At 52.5% G+C, this 20,561-nt stretch overlaps 1 protein-coding gene across 4 annotated transcripts in view; it reads left to right on the top strand.

Moving 5' to 3' along the window:
- SYT7 (synaptotagmin 7) overlaps positions 1 to 20,561 on the top strand; it is a 177,295-nt gene that overhangs the window by 104,664 nt on the left and 52,070 nt on the right. The window contains exons 4-6 of one of the 4 annotated variants that reach the window (XM_050956176.1): positions 5,788 to 5,919; positions 7,014 to 7,229; positions 14,072 to 14,437. The exons of 1 other annotated variant lie outside the window; for it this stretch is intronic. In XM_050956176.1, coding sequence (XP_050812133.1) covers positions 5,788 to 5,919; positions 7,014 to 7,229; positions 14,072 to 14,437 — 714 coding nt within the window. The remainder of the gene's footprint in view (positions 1 to 5,787; positions 5,920 to 7,013; positions 7,230 to 14,071; positions 14,438 to 20,561) is intronic. 2 more of the 4 variants (XM_050956177.1, XM_050956178.1) reach the window with 2 other exon arrangements.

Below are 20,561 nucleotides of genomic sequence, written 5' to 3'. Positions count from 1 at the left end.
CCACACAGCCATGACAATCCACCAACACCTACACATCCCGACACATTGTGCCCCCATACACCCTGCCCCCACACAGCCAAGACAATCCACCAACACCCAAACATCCCCCCACATTGTGCCCCATACACCTCACCCCCCACAGCCTCCACACCCCACCAATACCCGCACATCCCCACAGACTGTTCCCCATTCACCCTGCTCCCACACAGCCTTAACACACCACTAACACCCTCACATCCCCATGTTCCCTCAATGTCCACAAACACATCCATAGACTCAGAAACTCTGAACATTCCCACACCGTGATGCCTTCAAACAGCCCCATGCCTCTGCACCCCAACACTCCCCAGAGTATTGCCCACACTCCTATGCCCCCAGACTATCCCATTCCACCTCCCCCCACACTCCTGCACCCTCAAATACTCCCATGATCAGACTCCACACACTTCTGCACCCCAAAATGCTTTTTAGCCTCACCCCCAAATACACCCTTGTGCTCCCAAACAAACTCGCCCACCACTGCACTCGCAAACTCTCTCACCCGTCATTCCCAGCACACACACCTCTTCAAAGGCACACAGCTGCCTGCCCCCCAAACACCCCCATCTCCTCCCCTAGCTCAGACACCTCCCTGACACACACAGCCCCCCACACCGATCAGACACCAACCCCAGACTGCCCCACTTGCACCCAGTCACGACCCACAACTGTGCTCCCTTGCCCCAACACCCCCCCTCCCATCTAAACACTCTAGTGCTGCCCCTGTTCCCCAGCCTTGAGTGAGAACAGAGCCTACCAAAGCCAGATCAGGCTTCATGTCTCCCTGCCCCCTTCAGGCAGCAGGCAACCACCTCCTGGGAGCCCAGGGGACTGTCCCCAGGGCTGTGAGTGCTCAGAGCTGTTTCCTCAGGGTGGGCAAAGCCAGGGCCTCAGGTCCCTCATGCCAGGCTTGTAGCCATGGTGGCAGGGCTTGGTGAGGCTGTTAGGCCATCATGCTGCATCATGCCTGGAGGGGCTGCTGATTGCCAGCCAGGGTCTGCTATAAAAGACCAGGTCCTGCAACAGCTAGTTCCCCTGATTCTTCCTTCTTCCTGCATGGCCCATGTTCCCCAAAGGGCAGCCAGGGCATATGGAGGGGCAGAGATCCTAGCTGCTCTCCACATTGACAGCCATTGAGGTAACCAACTGAATCTGGGCTCACATGCCTACCCCATCCCAGCCCCGCTGGACACATCCTTCTGCAGAAGCCTGCTTGGCTTGAAACAACCACAATGAGATTTATTCTCCTCTATTCACATCTCAGCACCCAGAAGTCCCCTCTGCCCCATATGGGAGGGAGAGGTGCCTCAGAGTCCCCTCTGCCCCACAGAGGGAGGGGAGATGTCTCAGGGTCCCCTCTGCCCCATAGAGGGAGGGGGAAGTGCCTCAGGGTCCCCTCTGCCCCACAGAGGGAAGGGTAGGTGCCTCAGGGTCCCCTCTGCCCCACAGAGGGAAGGGAAATGTCTCAGGGTCCCCTCTGCCCCACAGAGGAAAGGGAGACGTCTCAGGGTCCCCTCTGCCCCACAGAGGGAAGGGAGACATCTCAGGGTCCCCTCTGCCCCACAGAGGGAGGGGAGACGTCTCAGGGTCCTCTCTGCCCCATAGAGGGAAGGGAGACGTCTCAGGATCCCCTCTGCCCCATAGAGGGAAGGAAGACATCTCAGGGTCCCCTCTGCCCCATAGAGGGAGGGAGAGGTGCCTCAAGGTCCCCTCTGCCCCACAGAGGGAAGGGAGATGTCTCAGGGTCCCCTCTGCCCCACTGAGGGAGGGGAGACGTCTCAGGGTCCCCTCTGCCCCACAGAGGGAGGGGAGATGCCTCAGAGTCTCCTCTGCCCTACAGGGGTAGGGGACACCTCAGGTTCTCTCTGTCTCACAACAAGCGAGGGCCCTGCTGTTCACTCGGCTGTCTCCAGGATGTCTCACCCCATTCTCATGCACTCCCATGGTGCGCTCTGGTGGAATATCGGCCAAAGCCAGGACTTTTCTCGGTGCTTCTCTTTGTTCAGAGGCCAAGGCAGCATCCAAAGACAGAGATGCCAATGGGGCAGTCCCACACCCGCTCTGCAAAGGACATGGGGCCAAGGGCTGTAATGCATGACTGGGCTGTGCTGCAGGAGGGCTCGTAGGAGGTGTTCACTTGGGTGGAGAAATGGTGTGAAGGGCTAGTGATGGGCCTGGGGTGCTGTAACATCATGCAATGGAGCAATGCCCACCGGGGCAGTAAGATGAGCCCTCAGAGGAACTGGGCCCTGTGATTATGACTGGGCCCCAGGTGGTTCCTACCCACCCGCGCCAGGATGGTGATATTGGTCAGCCCTCTGCCTGTTCCTCCCCCCTCACCCGCCCTGGAAACCTGGCATTCCCTTCGGCATGGATTGTGCGACTCGGGGGAGGGCAGCTCGCCGGGGAGGGGGCAGCCCTGTGAAGAGGGATGGGTGGATGACTGATGCACTTCAACCTGGCCAGGGACATCGTCATGTCTATTGCTCCTCCAGGCTGAGCCTGTCGCCTTTCAACTGCCTTCCTGAGGAGCGGCCACTTCCAGTGGGCCTGTGGCTGCTTCCTCCTGCCACCAAGCCTATGTGGTGCCTTGCAGAGCTTACGTCATGCCAAGCTCTCTTCTCACCTGCTGTGACCAGAGCTGCCCCTCCATGGGCCTGCCAGTGGTGCAGTTATTGTGGCACTCTGGCTGGTGGATCAAGTATGTGCGCCAGGGTCTTTGGGTGTATGGGATCTTCCCTAGCATAGGTCCAAGGGTGGCAGCGCCTGTCCTCATGTGGGCCAGGGGACCTTGGGCAACATGCCCCTTCATGCAGTGCCCACGTGGTGGCCCCAATGCGTGCTCCAGACCTGGTTGATGTCCCTGACCCCGCTGATGAGTGAAGTAATGAGAGGTGAGGTCCGTGATGAGTCGCAGAGGAGTGGTGTGCAGGCTGCCCCCTGAGGAGAGGAGTCACTCAGGGGACAAAGAGCTAGCCTGAGACCTGCCATCCTACACCGCAGACACTCACCCCATCTGTCATGGAGTGTGGGGAGTCCAGTCCTGCACCCCTCTTCCTGGGACCCACAGTGACTCTCAGCCAGCCAGTAAAACAGAAGGTTTCTTGGACAACAGGAACACAGGTTACAGCAGAGCTTGCAGGCACAGTCAGGACCCCTCCATCGAGTCCTTTTGGGCTTTCAGGGTGCTTGGATTCTAGCTAGGATACCCTGAATTCCGCCCACACAGCCCCAAGCCCAAACTCAAAACTGCTTCCCTCCTGCCACTTCCTTCCTTTTTTCCCCTTCCTGGTCAAAGGTGTTGACCTTTCCCCTCCCTTACCTAGCTCAGATTACAGGCTCCGGTATCATCCATCCCCTAAAGTCCTCCCCTGCTCTCCCATTCCCCACACAGACAGCCCCTACTCCATCACACCATCCTCCTCAGACAGTCCACTCTCTCTCTCTGGAAGGGTCTGCCTACTCCCCAAGGGGTACGCCGCCCAGTCGAGACTCTTTGCTCTCTCTTCTCGGGACTTGAAAGCTGCCACTTCCCAGAAGCCTCGAGGGTCTCCCTGCACTGGTGACAAGAGACTCTCCAGACAGCTCAGCCTCCGATGCCCAACTAGCTGGCCCTGACTGAGGGAGAAAGCTGCAAATCAGAAACCCTTTGTCTCTCCCACTCTCCTCCACCCTCTCTTCTCTCTTTCTCTCCCCACCCCTCTCTTTTCCCTTCCCTGCCTCCCCTCCACTTTCTTTCTCCCTTTCCCCCTTCCCTCCACTGGGTTGTGAGCGAGCCTTGTGGTCGGAGGCTAAAGGCAGTGGCCCCCGGGGCCCACACGACCCCCTCTCCTCGGCCTTTCATCTCGCTCTCTGTGTTTGGAGAGGCCGTTTCATGCCAGAACCGCAGGAGGACTGGAGGAATTAATGAGGGGAGCTGGGGCTGAGTGCAGGCATGCAGCCTGCTGGGGACCTTTGAAGTCTCTGATGAATTTGCCGCAGTACCACTTGACTTCAAAGGTGCTGCTTGTCGGATCCCACATACTCCAGGTCGAGCACCAGGAAGCCATTGGTGGCTTTCTGAAGTCAGGAGGCGATGGGTAGATAAGGCTTGTCTCTGATCTGTCCGTGGCATGAAGTGACCTATTTAGAGTCTGAGGAGATGTACAGCCAGGCAGTCGCAGTGCACGCCCTGCTGAATCACACTCCCTGGCTCCCGCTGCACCGCCAAGTGGGGACTGACCTTGTCCCGCAGGATGGGACAAGAGGGTTACCCTTGGTACAGGTTTTCTAGGAGAGGAGGGTCTCACATCTGGAGCAGAGTGGCATTAGTTCTGGATCCTGCAGGGAGGGATTACACATCTGGAGCAGGGTGTCAGCTGTGGATCCTGCAGGGAGAGGTCTCACATCTGGAGCAGGGTTTCATCTGTCCTGGATCCTTCAGGGAGGAATTGCACATCTGGAGCAGTGTCAGTAGCTCTGGATTAGAGAGGGGCACTACCTCTGGAGCAGGGTGCTATTAGCTTTGGTTCTCCACCTCTGCTGTATTAAGATGAGTCCTGGTGATGGACAATGCCTATCTAGGTGGAAGACAGACGGTAATAAGAACCCCTTGGTGGATTTGCCATCCCTCTCAGGTTTTTAGTGGCTAGTTTCAAATACTTGTCCTGTGTGTCTCTTGAATTGCTCCCCAGGTCCCTCTCCTCTCTCCAGCTGGGGTTTCTAGCAAATCTCGAAGTGATGGCTGAGCAAATCTGACTATGATCCTGGCTCAGTGTCTCTCAGAGGCCAGTCTGGGGAGATCCTGATGGACCATCACCCTAGCTTGACTCCCAACTTTATCAAATGTTCTTAGAATCTTTCCATTCCCCAAATCCCACATCTTCCCATGCCTTGGGACCTGGGTGTTGAGTCCTGCCAGCTCATTGCCCCTTTGTCTGAAGATGACATTCCCCACACCATGCTGACCTCCAGTTTCTTGAAAGATGTCAGTCATTCTCCAAGACTGTAGTGGATTCTGCCGCTGTCTCAATGCTGGGGGGCTACGTTTTGTACTGCCCCATTGCCAGCTCTAGCGATTATATTGTAAGTCTCGAGCAACTGGGTGTTTTCCTGATGACCCCAGCTCTTGGACTCGTGAGTCTGTGAGAATCTCAGCTTCTGTGGTAACACCTACAGTGCATTTCCAGCCCAGTAATGGTTGCCAAGAAAGCTTGAGAGCATGACTCCCTAATACTTCCAAACTGCCTCATTTTTAGGCCAATCTCATGTTTTTGAGGGCGTGCCTCCTGATTTCTGAATGCCTGGAGCCATCAGTTCTGCCATCATCCAGGGGGCAGGATAATTGGGATGTGGCGAGAACTGCCTTGAAGCTGTTCCCAGGAACAGAGCAGGGAGCCTGGCGAGACATTACCAGGTTGCTGTGTCCAGCGGACTCTCCTTTAACCTGCACTCCATCTCTCTCTCTTTCTCCTACCAGCTTCTGGAGGCACCTGCTCCCGTCTTTCTGATGCTCTTCCTCCGTTTGTCCCCAGTCCATCCTGCCTCCGTGTGTGCGTGGGTGTGTATGTGTGTGGCAGGCCGATGCTGCTACCGCTGTGGCTTTTCTTTCACAGGAGGAGACGGAGCTGCTCTCCTTTCTAACCTGGCTTCTTTCTGGTTTTGAGGGGGAGGGGGTTGATTTTTTTTCTCCTTCCTCCCCTCGCAGGAATTCAGATTCTCTCTCTTGTATTTCCCTTTTCTTTCTCCCCTCTTCTCCGGCCGATGTAGTGATCTAGACAGAGACTTTTGGAATAACAATGACAACACAGTGCAGCAGAAATGGAGCTCCTACCCTCCCAAGGAGTTTATACTAAACATTTCACCTTACGCCCCATACGGTGATCCACGACTTTCCCTCAAGTGAGTCTCTCGTTACCTGGTTGATCATGTGTAGTGAGTATATGCGCAACCCACCACCCACCCTCCCACCCTCTCCTCTCCTTCACCTTCCTTCTCTTCCTCTTTGCTCCACCTCTTCTCCCGACACACTCCACCCCCATGGGCAGACAGCCATGGAGACGAGCAACCCCTCCTGCCTTCCCCCTCCATCTCAGTGGTTCCCAACCACTGGCACGGGCGCCAGTACTGGTACGCCAGGCCAGTTCCCTGGGCTCAGCCCCTCACTCTCTTAGGCTCAAATCCAAGTCAGAGAGAGCATTGCCAGGGACTTCAGTGGCCCTTCACAAGGCACCGCTGCATTGGGCTGCCCCCTTTTGAGGCTCGACCCAAGCTCCAGGGTGGGATAGAGCACAGCCCACTGAATGGGAAGCAGTGGTGGGCACAGGCTGGCACAGCGGTGGCCTCAGGACCTGATACAAAGCTCACGCCAGCCAGTGAGAAGCTTGCCATTGACTTGGCCAAAGTTCAGCCCAGGCCCTTTGCCTGCTAGACTGGAACAGCTGCCCCAATGGATTGGGAACCACTGCCCTAGGTGACTCGCTGAGAGAGACTAGCGCCCCCCTCCCGCTGCCCCAGGTCCCTTCTGCTCTCCCTCCCCCATCCCCGCGGCCCCCCTTGTCTGCAGCACAGGATGGGGTTGCGCGTTTGGGTCCCCCCTCAGCGTGTACTCTGCATTTGCACTGTGTGGTGGTGACTCTGATGCTGGTAAGCTCTCACTAACATGGCTTTTCTCTCCCTCTGCCTGTACTGGTGCCTCTCCTAACAGTTTTCTCCATCGTTTAACCCCTCGTTGTCTATGGGATAACGTAACTTTGCTGCCATCACACACTCACCACCGAGCCGGGGCCGCCTGTTGTTTTTTCTCTCCTCTCCCTGTTGCCAAAGGCTCCCCCTCAGCCCTTTCTTTTGCAGTGCTGATGTCTCTCTTTCTCTCTCTGTCTGTCTCTTGTCTGTCTGTCTCTCTCTTTCTCTCTCTCTCTCTTTCTCCCCCCACGTGTGGTCTCCTCCCCGCCACCCCCCCTCGCGCCCATCCTGGTGGATCTGGCCCACCCCAGTGGCTCTCTGCTGTCGGGTGCTAAGTTGGCCGCCTCTTCTGCTTCGGGGTTGGCGGGGGAGCGAGAAGGACGCCTGGGGGAGAAGCAGCAGCTCCGAGAGGACGGCATGAAGAGCAGCCTGTCTGCCCACAGCGAGCCCAGCAATGGGAAGGCGGGGAGAGGCCGATGGCACACGGTGCAGAGCCACCTAGCAGCAGGGAAGCTCAGCCTATCCAAGTGAGTGAGAGTGCTTCACAGGCCCAGCCCGGCCCCATGAGGCACTGCAGCATGGGGTCCAGTAGAGCATGGGGTTGGGTGAATATCCTGCTGTTTGAGTGGCTTATCCCCCACGCTGGGGTCAGGCAGAAGGTCCAGGAGAACGTGGGGTCGTGTGAGGGGATTACCCCACCCCAGTGGGATCAGACAGGGCAGTCTGGAATGTCTGAGATGGCAGGAAACACGTCTTCACCTGATGGGGATTTAACCCCGTGTGTGATGAGAATTCCCTTGATCCTTGGCAAAGCATTGTCATTATCTCCATTGCGGTAGCATCTGGGGGACCCCAGTCAGAACCCAAGGCCCCAGTGTGGTGTACCTGTCATTGGAGAGCAGGTTTGACAACCACCTGTCAGCACTTGTCTAGGTACACGTGGTCCTGCCTTAGGTCAGGGGGATGGACTGGATGACTTCTTGAGGTCCTTTCCAGACCTCTATTTCTGTGATTGTGCTAGGCGCTGTGCAAACAGGAAAAGACAGTCTCTGCCCCAAAGAGTTTACAATCAAAGTAGAAGGCTAGAGACCACAGGTGGGTCTAGACAGGAGAGTTTGAAGGAGGACACCGAGGTGTCTTTGTGGATGTCCATGGGGAGCTTCTGCCGTGCGTGAGGGAGAGAGCATGAAGGAGCCTGTCTGAACATTTAACAAGTGGATGATGGAGGCCCTGGCAAAGCGGAAGGGGATCCGACCTCTTGGCGACATTGGAGAGACATTGGGTAGGATGGGGCTTGGCCGGAGAGGACCTTGAAAGTGAGAAGTCATTTGTCTTTGATGTGGTGGAGGAGAAGCCAGCAGAGCGGTGGAAGGAGAGGGGTGAGAACGTCAAAGCTACGAGCCAGGAAAATGATCTTTATGATGATGTTTTTAACAGGAGATAAGTGGGGCAGGGCTGCTTTTGTCAAGGCCAGAGAGGAGGAGGTTGGTCAAGACGGGGTGCGCTTGGATGAAACTATTAGAGGTATGGATGGAAAAGGAAGGCCGGATCTTAGAGGTGGTGTGCAGGAGAATGTGTAGACCCAGCCTGGATGTGAGGACCTACAGAAAGGGCCAAGGCAAAGATGATGCTCTGGTAATTTACTAGTGGATTGCTCCAATGGATGAACACTCCAATATGGAGTCATTGGTTTGTGTAGTGAAACAGCTGGTAGATTGCCCCACTCTTGGGCCATCCCATTCCTACCCTTGGAGGCAGGAGCATTCTTAGTCCCACCCCCATGGACGGGGCTAATGGCAGTACTGACTTCTTGGAGTCCATTCTATGTCCAGATTTGGCCTAACTTTTGCAATAAACTAAATTTTTGGGCCCCAAAATTTTGCTCCCTTAGTCTGATGTCAGAGGGGAACTTGGGGAAAAGTTTGAGGTTTATCAGAGTTAGAAAAAAACAGAGTTTCTTTAGGACACTCGTAACTCAGTTTGGGTTAAAGGTTTTGGACCAGATTCTCGGCTGCTGTAAATTGGCGTAGCTCTATTCACTTACATGAAGCTACAGTATTTGCACCAGATTGAGGATCTGGCCTTAAATTTCTAATCTCTGTTGGTTAAACTGCCCGAGATCCAGGAAGATACAGACTCCAGTGATGCAGTATTTAACTCAGATACTATGCTGTGCTGTAATTCACTAAATATCACGTATAATTCTGCACCCTAACTAGAAATACAGCAAAGTAGAAGAACATATATTGATGTATGGTGTGTTTTCACATATAATTGTGTTGAAATATATTCATTTAAAAAAAAACTAAGGAAATTCCAAGACAAAATGCTTTGTTAAGATGCCAGTAAGGTTTTAATAACATATTCAAATTTGTCATTTAAAATTTTGTTAAAGTCTTATTGTTATAAAGAATAATTTGAAAGCCAGGAAATTGTAAGTTAAGATTCAATTTACAAAAAAAGAGAAAAAAGAAAGAAACTGTGGAAATTCAGAGTTAAGGTTCCATAAATAACCTTAACTCTGTCCCTGAACAACCTTCTGTATCCCTTAGACATTTTTCCAATGGCCCTTTCCCTACATTTCCTATATGAGCTACATGCCCCTATTATAGAGACCCCTTTCTGTCTTAAGATATGCAAACTGCATTATCGCTTCATTGAAACAACATACCCAACTACAATCCCTCCTCAAATCCACGCTCGTGGACTGTGTCAAGCAGAGCACCTGCCTCCCATCCATCTGATACAGAGTAAAGATCTCTCCTTCCCACAAATGCTCACTGGAGCAAGACAGGACAACACTCACATCACACTTTCTATATATGGTCCCCAGACACATTACCTGTTCCAGAGAGGACTTGCTCAGGTGTTCAACTATCATGGGGGTGGGAGTAGTGATGGATGAATGGATAGATGGAAGAATGGATATATGGATCGAAGGTGGGATGGATGGATGAGTGTGCATAAGGATGGATGGATAGATAGATAGATAGATAGATAGCGGGGTGTAACTAGCTAGCTAGATAGATTTGACAAACTTTTGAAAATGACTTGAAGCGCTTGGCACAGGCACCAATCTATGACATGTGGTTAGTGCATTTAAGAGTGGGAAATGGGGCAGAGTTAGGGTGTTTGAGAAAATTTAGCTCTGAATTTCTAGACTGTAATGCCTTTGCATTGTCATGAATTTCCTCTTGACTTTGTCTTTACTGCTTTTTTAAATACAATGTGCCCAGTTTTAAGAAGGTTTCTAGCAGAGGAAATTGATCTGCTTCACAGGCCTGGCTGTATTTTAATGAAGTTCCTTTTGCTGGGGAGTAACACAGCCGCTCCTGTAGCTGACACCTGTGATGGGACTCTCCATTGCATTGTGTGTCTGGAGGAGGTTGACCTTCACTCACTTGAGCCGTAGGAACAGCAATATCGTGGGGGCAGGAGTAGGTACTAGCAGATGCCAGAGTGCCAGGTGTGCTTGATGCCAGGTTCGTACTGTCCCCTCTGCATCAGAAGCAGCTCCCATGCGTCAGTTACTGCTGATAGAAATTTATATATTCTGCTGGCTCAGGGCCTAGACTAGCCAATTTTAGTTTCCTGTGATTGAGAGATTGTAAATTGGACTAATTTAGGATTTGATAGAAAACTGAAATGAGGTCGCCGAGCATGGAAGCGAAGGCAGCGGCTGGGAAAGGCCCATCTCTGCTTCATACCAGGCAGCAGAGGGGCTGCCCTTGGGGACTCGTCACCCAGATGGCATTGCTCCTTCCGAATCACGTTTGCCAAGGAACCCAAAAATATACACCAAGCCAGAGCAATGCCAGCTGGGTGACATACCTCTCCAGGGCACCTGGGTCTTTGAGGCAGACTCTGCTTATTCAGGACTTCACTTTTTCTCTTTCCTTTTATTCTTTCTTGATCTCTCTCTTTCTCAATCTTTCTTTTTTCTCTCCCTCTCTCCTTTCTGCTCTCTGCGTGATGCACGAAGGCGCAGCTTCACCATTGTGTTTCAGCCATAATTACAGCCCAAACCTACATAGAAAGTAGTCAAGGTTTTCCTGCTGCTGCCACGGTGAAAGCTATTCCCCTGGGGCCCGTCTGGTATGTGCCACGGAGGTGGCATCTGCTGCCACCGTGGCTGGGCTGTTCTTCCTTTGTACTCTTGGGAACCATGCAGGGTCTTAGGTTTGAAATGACCATCAGGGTGAACGGTGAATACCCTGGCCTCACGCCAGCCGGCTGCTACAGGGACGTCTCAGCCGAAGGCATGTCCTCATGGCAGCAGCAGAGCTGGGGGACAAAGAGGTTAGTTGGGTCCTGGCCACATGCTCCTCTGTTCAATCACGTTTAGCTACCTGCTTCATTGACTGTCCAGCTGAGTGTCTAACTGGGTGCTCTGTATGCGTGCACGGCCATGTGCTCTGCCTTGCGCCCAGCCATGTGCTCCAGGTGCATGCTCTCATGTGACAGCTGTGTGCTCAGCAATGGGCTTTGTCAAATATCCAGGAACTGTGTGCTCAGCTGTGGGCTCTATCATGTCTTCAGCCAGGTGCTCCATTGCATTCCCAGTTGGGGCGCTAGCCACGTGTTCCATCGTGTGCTCAGCTATGTGCTACTTTGCATGCTCAGTTTTGTCTGGCTGTGCTCTACGCTCTATCTGGCTGTGTGTTTATCTGGTTGCTCTACCCTGTATCTGACTGTGTGTTTATCTGGGTATTCTGCCATGTATCTGGCTGTGTATTTGTCTGGGTGCTCTGCCATGTATCTGGCTGTGTTTATCTTAGTGCTCTACCATGTATCTGGCTGTGTGTTTATCTGGGTGCTCTGCCATGTATCTGGCTGTGTGTTTATCTGGGTGCTCTGCCATGTATCTAGCTGCGTTTATCTGTATGCTCTACCATGTATCTGACTGTGTGTTTATCTGGGTGCTCTGCCATGTATCTAGCTGTGTTTATCTGTATGCTCTACCATGTATCTGACTGTGTGTTTATCTGGGTGCTCTGCCATGTATCTGGCAGTGTTTATCTGTATGCTCTACCATGTATCTGACTGTGTGTTTATCTGGGTGCTCTGCCATGTATCTGGCTGTGTTTATCTGTATGCTCTACCATGTATCTGACTGTGTGTTTATCTGGGTGCTCTGCCATGTATCTAGCTGTGTTTATCTGTATGCTCTACCATGTATCTGACTGTGTGTTTATCTGGGTGCTCTGCCATGTATCTAGCTGCGTTTATCTGTATGCTCTACCATGTATCTGACTGTGTGTTTATCTGGGTGCTCTGCCATGTATCTAGCTGTGTTTATCTGTATGCTCTACCATGTATCTGACTGTGTGTTTATCTGGGTGCTCTGCCATGTATCTGACTGTGTGTTTATCTGGGTGCTCTGCCATGTATCTGGCTGTGTTTATCTGGGTGCTCTACCATGTATCTGACTGTGTGTTTATCTGGGTGCTCTGCCATGTATCTGACTGTGTGTTTATCTGGGTATTCTGCCATGTATCTGGCTGTGTTTATCTGGGTGCTCTACCATGTATCTGACTGTGTGTTTATCTGGGTGCTCTGCCATGTATCTGGCTGTGCTTATAAGGGTGCTCTGCCATGTATGTGACTGTGTGTTTATCTGGGTGCGCTACCATGTATCTGGCTGTGTTTATCTGGGTGTTCTACCGTGTATCTGACTGTGTGTTTATCTGGGTACTCTGCCATGTATCTGGCTGTATTTATCTGGGTGCTCTACCATATATCTGACTGTGTGTTTATCTGGGTGCTCTGCCATGTATCTGGCTGTGTTTATCAGGGTGCTCTGCCATGTATGTGACTGTGTGTTTATCTGGGTGCGCTGCCATGTGCCTGGCTGCATGTTTAGCCGTGTGATCACCCATGGGTCTGGCTGCATGGTTAGCTAGTTCAGGGGTAGGCAACCTATGGCACGGGTGCCGAAGGCTGCACGCAAGCTGATTTTCAGTGGCACTCACACTGCCCAGGTTCTGGCCACCAGTCCGGGGGCTCTGCATTTTAATTTAATTTTAAATGAATCTTCTTAAACATTTTAAAAGCCTTATTTACTTTACATACAACAAGAGTTTAGTTATGTATTATAGACTTATAGAAAGAGACCTTCTAAAAACGTTAAAATGTATTACTGGCACACGAAACCTTAAATCAGAGTGAATAAATGAAGACTCGGCACAGCAATTCTGAAAGGTTGCCGACCCCTGAGCTAGTTGAACCATTGCATTATCTTGCCATGTGCTCTATCCTGGGTCAGCTCATGCGCTCCGTATCTCATGCCCAGATGAGCCCCTGTCCCCATGTGGGCAGCTGGCTGTATTTTTCAGCAGTGCCACCCGCCCTTTCCACCAGGGTTCAAACACTGCAAAGGCCAGATCGTGACCTGGCCGTTGTCCCTTTGGAGTCAGTGATGCAGCCCTGATTTACCCCGGCTGAGCATCTAGCCCTTAAATGCAGAGCCATCCTGAAAGCTAAAAAACACAGATGCAAGAGACAAGCAGGCATCTTCCCCCTCTCTGCAGGGCAAAGGAAAGCTTGAGTCCAGGGGCTTTCACTTCATGGCTGGGCTTTGGACTGCCTCCCAATTGGCACTACACCATCACCGGCATGTTTGTGGTGGGGGCAGAGGAAGGGGCAGCCAGTCAGGAGAGAGAATACTGGGAAGTCATTGCCCCACGCATGCGCCAGGCCTGACGTTGCTGGTGTGCCCAAGGGAATGTGCACAGTACACTTGAGTGGCTTCTGTGGTGCTTGACCTTGGAACCTGAGTGGCTGGGAATGCGCCTTTTTCACACCGGCTTGGCCTGAATTTTGCTGAGGAGCCCAGTTCCAGGACTTTGGAGAGCCCCCAACCTCACAGTCCCTTTGAGAGACTGAGTGGCTGCCCAGCTGCAGCCAATGGGGAGAGGGGCGTTTCCCACATGATGGGAAGCAGCGCAGACACTGGGGGGTTCGCCTTCACGCAGCAGCCTAATTAGTTCAGAAAGGAGGTCGGCCGGTGTGCTGAGAAGGCGCAGGCTTCCTGTGAGCTGAGTGGAAAAGGAACGGGGACAGCAGTATCCCCAGCGTTGGCTCACGGGCACGGACACGCCAAGCCCTCAAGGATCGGACAGAGTCTAGGAGACATGGAGTGGGGCGGACAGGCAAGTGAGATGGACACGGGGCAGAAAGCTTGCGCCTCTGGGAAAGCAGAGACAGGGCCAAGACCTAGAGGGGCGGCTTGCTGGTTCCGAAGGCCCCCAGCAGAGAGCGCACCACGCTGGGGCATCTTCTCTCTAACTCTCTTCTTTTGCTTCCTCCAATTTTGCCCCTTCACCTTCTTCTCCTTTCTTTCCTCTCCTTTGCCCTCCCTCTCCCTAAGTTTCGAGGACTCCACCATGTCCACAGCCACTACCCTTGAGTATATCCCCACCTCAGCAGGAGACCTGAAATGCCAGCGTCCCCGCACGCTGATGCGCCAGCAGAGCCTCCAGCAGCCACTTAGCCAGCACCAGAAAAGCAACCACAGCCAGCCCACCACCAGCCAGAGCCTGGGGCACCTACAGTCTCACACCAGCTCCTCTTCCAGCGGCGGCAACCCCCGGGGCCGGAGCGGCCAGTCGCGGCAAGGGGTCTCTGCTGGCTCCAAACACCGGACGGCTGGTGGCCGAAGCCGCTCCAACCCCGGGAGCTGGGACCACGTGGTGGGGCAGATTCGCAACCGAGGCTTGGACGTGAAGTCCTTCCTGTAAGTTCTCTTTCTCTTCTCTCTCTCTCTCTCTCATTTGTTTCATCTGCTCCTTCTTTGCTAGCCCGTGGCAGGCACCCAATGCCGTGCCGGCCACTGAATTTTCCTCTCTCGTGGGCTGTGCCACCAGCCCTCTCACTGCTCTAATCCTTATTTGCATGTGGCAGAGGCAGCTGTTACCCTGTGAGGATCTCTGTCCCCAATCCATGAGACACTGAGAAAGAGAGGGGCTCTCTCTCCTTCCTTTCCCTCCAAATATGTCTGGGGAAAAGTTCTCTCCCTCCCTCCCTCTCTGCTCCCATCAAATCCAGTTGTTTTACCCCACATATCCAGTAAAATCTCAGACTAAAGCATTCTGTGAATTTGGCTGGAGAGGAACTTTTGGGGCCCAGCCCTCCTGCCTCAGGGAACCAGTAAGTTCCATCCACTTCCTTCTACCAAAGCAGGAGAACAGGCCTGTCGAGTCCGTCTTAGCAGAGCTGCTGAATCCTGGTTCCAAACCCCACAAACTTGGGGAACTGCAGGTCTGACTCCTCGCTCCGCAGCTGCCTCACTGTCTATAGAATGGGCTGAACCAAAATCCTGGATCAGACCCGGGAGAAAGTGCCCGTGTGGTCCTGGATCCATCCCCAGGTGCAGCTGCAGACAGTACATGGTCTTGCCTTCAGCAGAGGCGAGAGCCTGTCAGCTCAGGGACAGGAATTCTCTTCCCGCCATGGGCTGGACTCTCTGTGTACTGCTTGGAAACTGACATTCCCACCATGAAGGAGGCAATTGTCTGTGCTTATCCATGGGAATGTTAGCCCACAGATCCTTCACAGCCGTGATCCCTAAATGCAGCTGTGTCAGAGCAGCTGGAGGCGGGCGATCTCTCATCAGTTGTAAATGCGTCTCCTATCAGTGATGGCTTTTACATTCCCAATGCCATGGACTAAGCCGAGTCCCTCGCTGTCACTATATCTCTGCTTATGACAATCTCACTTATCTTCTGAGCATGTGCCCCTCCCCTGCCAATACTCTCCCAAGCGCCCTGCTCTTCCATTCACTCTTTAGCCAGTGGGGCCCATATACAGTGGGAACCATAGAGTGTATTACACGTTGGGCCAGATCTTCAGCTGGCGTAAACTGATGTAATGCCATTGGCGTGAATGGGCCAGATCCCCAGTTGCTGTAAGTCAGCATTGCTCCCTTGACTCAGTGGTGGATGGGAAGGATGGTCTGGTGGTTAGAACTCTGGACTGGGCTTCAAGAGACCTGGGCTGTGCACTTACTCTGCCCTGTGCCTCAGTTCCCCATCTGTGAAATGGGATAATGCTTCCTGACCTCAGAGCAGTGTTCTGAGACTAAAAGCCATTAGTGAGTGGGAGGTGCTCAGATGCCAGGTAACTACTTCGATGGGTAAGGAACCACGCTGACTGACGCCTGTTGAGGCTTTCACTCATGGCAGGGAATCCATCCTGCCTAATGGAGGGCACGGCGCGTCAGGTGTAATTCATATGTAAAGCTCTTTCAGATCCTTGGATGGAAGATGCAGACTCACTACACCAATGATGGTGATCAGAATCCTTGGGGTTAATTTGCTATTAATTCAGCCAATTCCGTGGCTGTTCACATCCTGCTCAGCACCAAGGCCCTTTTGCCTCCTGGCCTTAGCCTTAAAGATTTTCATAGCAGGCTCCATTTGCCTGCTTCCTGATTTATAGATGAATCTCATTAGCCCTCCAGAGGATTATAGACCTCTCTGTTTGCACAGCTTCATTTGCTTATTCCAGCCTTAATTGGTTGAAAAAAGTACCCACAGAAAGAGAATGAGCTGAGCAGTTCTGTTGCTTTTGCCCTTCAAGGAGCACAGCCATTTAGTTCCATTACTTCCAAAAAACCATTAACTTTGTTTTTCATCTTGTTTACCATCAAACTCCCGCTCCTCCTCATTTTAATGCACATGCATTTATTAACCTCTGGAGGCCCACAGGAGGCTACACTAACGAGGCTGCGTCATCCGTGCAAAGCATCCTGGGATCTCAAGTGGGTGAAAACGCTCGCTCTTCTAGAGAGGGAGCTGAGCCTTTAAATAGCAAGGCAGGCATGCCAGTGCCCCCCCCCACCCCGCATAACCAGTAGGCTGGAGCTGAGTGGGCTATTCTGTAGATATGCAGAGCACAGAAATATCTGCCTAGTATTGCTTTTCCATGTAAGCAGTTGCTGTGGTTGACATGGGGATGAGTTGCCCATGAGGGAAGCTGGTTGGTGTGATCAGGAATGGGAGAGGATGGAAGCTTGGTAAATCTCTAGGAAGATGTGATCCAGACTAGGAGAGCCCCGGCTTTATACCTTCAGGAAGGGGCGATCTCCAACTGCTTCCCAATGGGACCCAGCACTTCTAGCCCTCAAAGGGCCCAGAATAACAGACTTTAAATCTGTGGCATGTTCAGGTACATGCATGCTAGTTTGGGTTCTTTCATGGCTTTCTCTGAGCCCTGAGCAGTCAGGCTCATGACAGGTGGAGGAATACAAAATATAGTCCCAATAAAACAGCTTAAAAAATCTCTAAAGCTTTCCTAAAATGTCCAGTATCTGTAGGAGACTCAAAGGCTCAGCTGGAACTTGGTTGGGATGATGTGCCTGTCTCACCACGTGCAATGCAGCCATCCCAGACTCACTGATCAAATCTACATTCCACACCGGGCTAGCCTGCATTCCCTGTCTCTAGATGCAGAGATGAGTGCATGCCCTAGTTGGTATCTGGTCAAGGTCTTTCTCTTTCTTCTTCTCTCCATTTTGGTCTGGGGGATCCTCACTCCCTCTCACAGGGGCTGGCCTGGAACAATTTGTATAGCAGTGTTGCTGAGAGCCATTGAACAAAACTGTAAACCTGGATATGATGGTGCCAGAGGGTGCGGCAGCACCCTTAGTTCTAGCACCTATGTATTCTCTCTCCCCTTCTTTTCTCTCTTGTGTATGTCTGGAGCCAATTTCTCTCTCTCTCTCGTCCTTTCTCCTGTCAATTGCAGTGCAGTTCTGAGATACAAATCATGCAGTAGAAAAAGCCCATCCAGATATTCCCTAGCTCTGTCTGAGCTCTGTCTCATCCCCTGCAACCATTCGTAGCCCCTCCCACTTGGTCTGGCCCCATGTGACCTTCCATAGCCTTTCCCACTCTGTCTGGCCTTTGTCTCACCCTTTCTCAGTTCTCTCCCCCATCTGAGCTGCCTCCCATTCACCTAAGGAAACCTTTCTAGTTCCATTAAGAAACAAAACACAGCAGTGACACTCAGGGAGTGAGACAACAGGACCAGGGCCCAGGGGTATTTTTTGCCACTGTTTTCTGTACTTGGTGTCTCCTAATCCTCCCATAACAGACAAGCATCTTTGCAGGGCCCTGCCCCACAGCTGCTGCCATGCTGTTGGCTGGTCCTGACTTCCAAGAAGTGCTTTACCTAGGAGTGGAGTCAGATGGCACTAGGCCTCTGCCAACGCAAAATCACCCATGCTTCTGATGGCAGCAGCTCCAACAGGATCAGACCCCATTCACTCTTTCTAGTCCTCATTGCTTTGGCTGATGTAGGCTCCCTGGCTAGTCACAGCACCTCAGTGTGCCATCTTTTGCACAGCTGGATAGACTTTAAGCCCATTCTAATAATCTAATCTGATCTCCTGCATAGCACAGGGCAGAGAACCTCACCCAGTGATTCCAGCATCCCACCCCATAACCTGTGGTAGCGCTAGAACACAATCCAGCAATGTGGGGCTCAGTCCTGCCAGGAGCTGAACACCCTCAGTGCCTAATGACTTTGAGAGGGGAATTTAGGCCACTTAGGGCACCCCACTCCCCCCTTGCAGGACTGGGACTGTAGGGTAACAGCAGTGATCCCTGGGCCATGGTCCCTCCCTCATCTGGAAGTTCAACTTCCCCCAGAGTTTCAAAACGTTCCCTTTAAAGAGTCCTGCCTGGGCTTGATCCCAGCAGATAGTGTCAGACTGAATCTGGGGGACAGAGGGCAGTTGGAGAGGGAAATGTTCTAAATGGAGATGGAGGAGTATCTGGGCTCCTTTTAGTCCAAACTAGTTGACACTGCCCTGGGGACCAAATGGACATTGTCCCAGCCTTGGAGAGGTTCCTGCATAGACTCTCTCTTCTCCCTATTTCGGCAAGGAAGGGTGTGCTCCCAGGACATTAATAATAATAACTCCATGCACTTAGCATCTTCCAACCCACGTTCTCAAAGTGCTCTACAGATACCAGGCCTCCACTGATCAGAGGGGAGACCTATGGCATCAGTCAGTGAGCAAGCATAGTCTAGGGGTTCACAGGAGTCAGGCAGACTGGGTTCTAACCCCAGGTCTGCTACTGACTCACACTTAATATGGAGCAAGAGGTGACAGTTGCCGCTCGAGGAGACATGTCCTTGCTAGCTCTGATCAAGCTAGTGCACTAAAAATGGAAGCATAGTGGTGGGAGGAGCTACCTGCCACAAGTACAAGCCCAGATGAGATGCTAGGCACACACTTGGGTGGCTAGTCCCTCCCACCACAGCTACACTCTATTTTTAGCACGCAAAGGCTAGTGCGGGTAGGTCTCCGCAAGCCAGCATTTACACCTACAGCTCCAGTGTAGACATACCCAGTGTGACCTTGGGCACACGGCTGCACTGTTCCATGCCTCAACGTCCCGCTCTGTGAAGCAGGATGCTGGAAGGATTTCTGTCCCGCTTTGCTGCTGGAAGGATTAAGGGCCAGAGTTGTCAAAGGCAATGAAGGGAATTAAGCCACCAGCTTTCGGATCTTTAGGTTTTCTGAAAAGCCCAGCCTTATTCAAGCAGGACAATGTCATCAAAAGTGGGTTCCTAAAACTAGGCGCCAAAAAAGCCTGATTCTCAGAGGTGCCAGCTGCTCTTGAAAACTGGTGGGATTTACAGGTGGTCGACATGTCTGAAAATCAGGCCGCTTAGTGAGGGGCCTAAAGGTGGATTCAGGTGTGTAGGGCACCTAGTTTGGGTCATTGTACCTGAATGAGATCGTCCTCCCAGCTGCAGTGTGAGACAGAAATGTATGATGAGCCCCCTTTTGAGTGGGAAACTGAGGTGCCCAGAAGCTGAGTCCCAGATCCTCAAAGGTGTTTAGGTGCCTAACTCGCATGGGTTGCACTTGCCCAAGGCCACCCTGGAACTTCAGATGGCCTGACTCCTACTCCGTGCCTTAATCGCAGCACAATGCTCCCTCGCCGATGAATAGCGAACCATCTCTCTTGATCTGTAACACAGATGCATTTAGAACTGCGAGGAGCAAGAGGAGGCTGTTTCTACCCTGGCTCCTTCCCGAGTGTCATGCTGTTTGTCCTGACCTCTCCTGCTCCCATGCCTGGCCTTTCCTGCCTCGCACAATGATCATCTGATCTCAGACACAAGCCACGCAGCAGCTTCAAATCCAATTACACAGCGCCCCTGACCAGAGTGCCCAAGTACCTTTTTAAGCCAGCCGAGAGCAGTGAGTTCAGAGATGCGAAAGCATCTGCAAGATGCTCTCGTCAGCCATAATAAGTCGTGGCACGTATGTGTTAGAGTGGCTGCATCACACTTCAGCGGCAAAGGCACTGCTCTTGAACCGGGGTCATGACGCTATTCGTTGTCTCCACAACACATACGAGCCTGGGGCGCACAGAACCGCTGCCCAGCAACAAAGGTCAGAAAGTCCTGCTCACTCAGAATTGAAAAGCCCTTGTGCCTCCCAGCAGGGGTGAGGTTTAAATTGGAGCTGACACTCATTCCAAAGGTCCGTGCTTCTGAGAGACCGGCACTCTATTCACTTAGCCCACATGGCTTGAGCTGGGGAAACAACAGATCAGTCCAGCCCTGGGAAATGCCTTTGACCCCCCGCAGAGCTAAAGCAGAGATGGCTTGGGCCCAATGTGCTAAGCTAGGCCCTTTCCCCTCAGAGAAAACCTGCCCTTTAACATCAGCTGTGCAGAGGTTCCCTCGTTCGGTACGAACACTTCTTCAATTCTAGCTCCTACTACTCACTGCTTCCCATGGCAATCTGCATATGACTAAGAACCTCCAGTATCCCCACCCTCTGATCCAACCTACCAACGCTACCAGGCCAATTTCTATCCCAAGCATCCAGATCA

This window comes from Gopherus flavomarginatus, chromosome 5 (assembly GCF_025201925.1).
Source record: "Gopherus flavomarginatus isolate rGopFla2 chromosome 5, rGopFla2.mat.asm, whole genome shotgun sequence".
NCBI lineage: Eukaryota > Metazoa > Chordata > Testudines > Testudinidae > Gopherus > Gopherus flavomarginatus.
The sequence above is the reverse complement of the archived record's forward strand: the minus strand, read 5'-3'. Positions and strand labels throughout refer to the sequence as shown.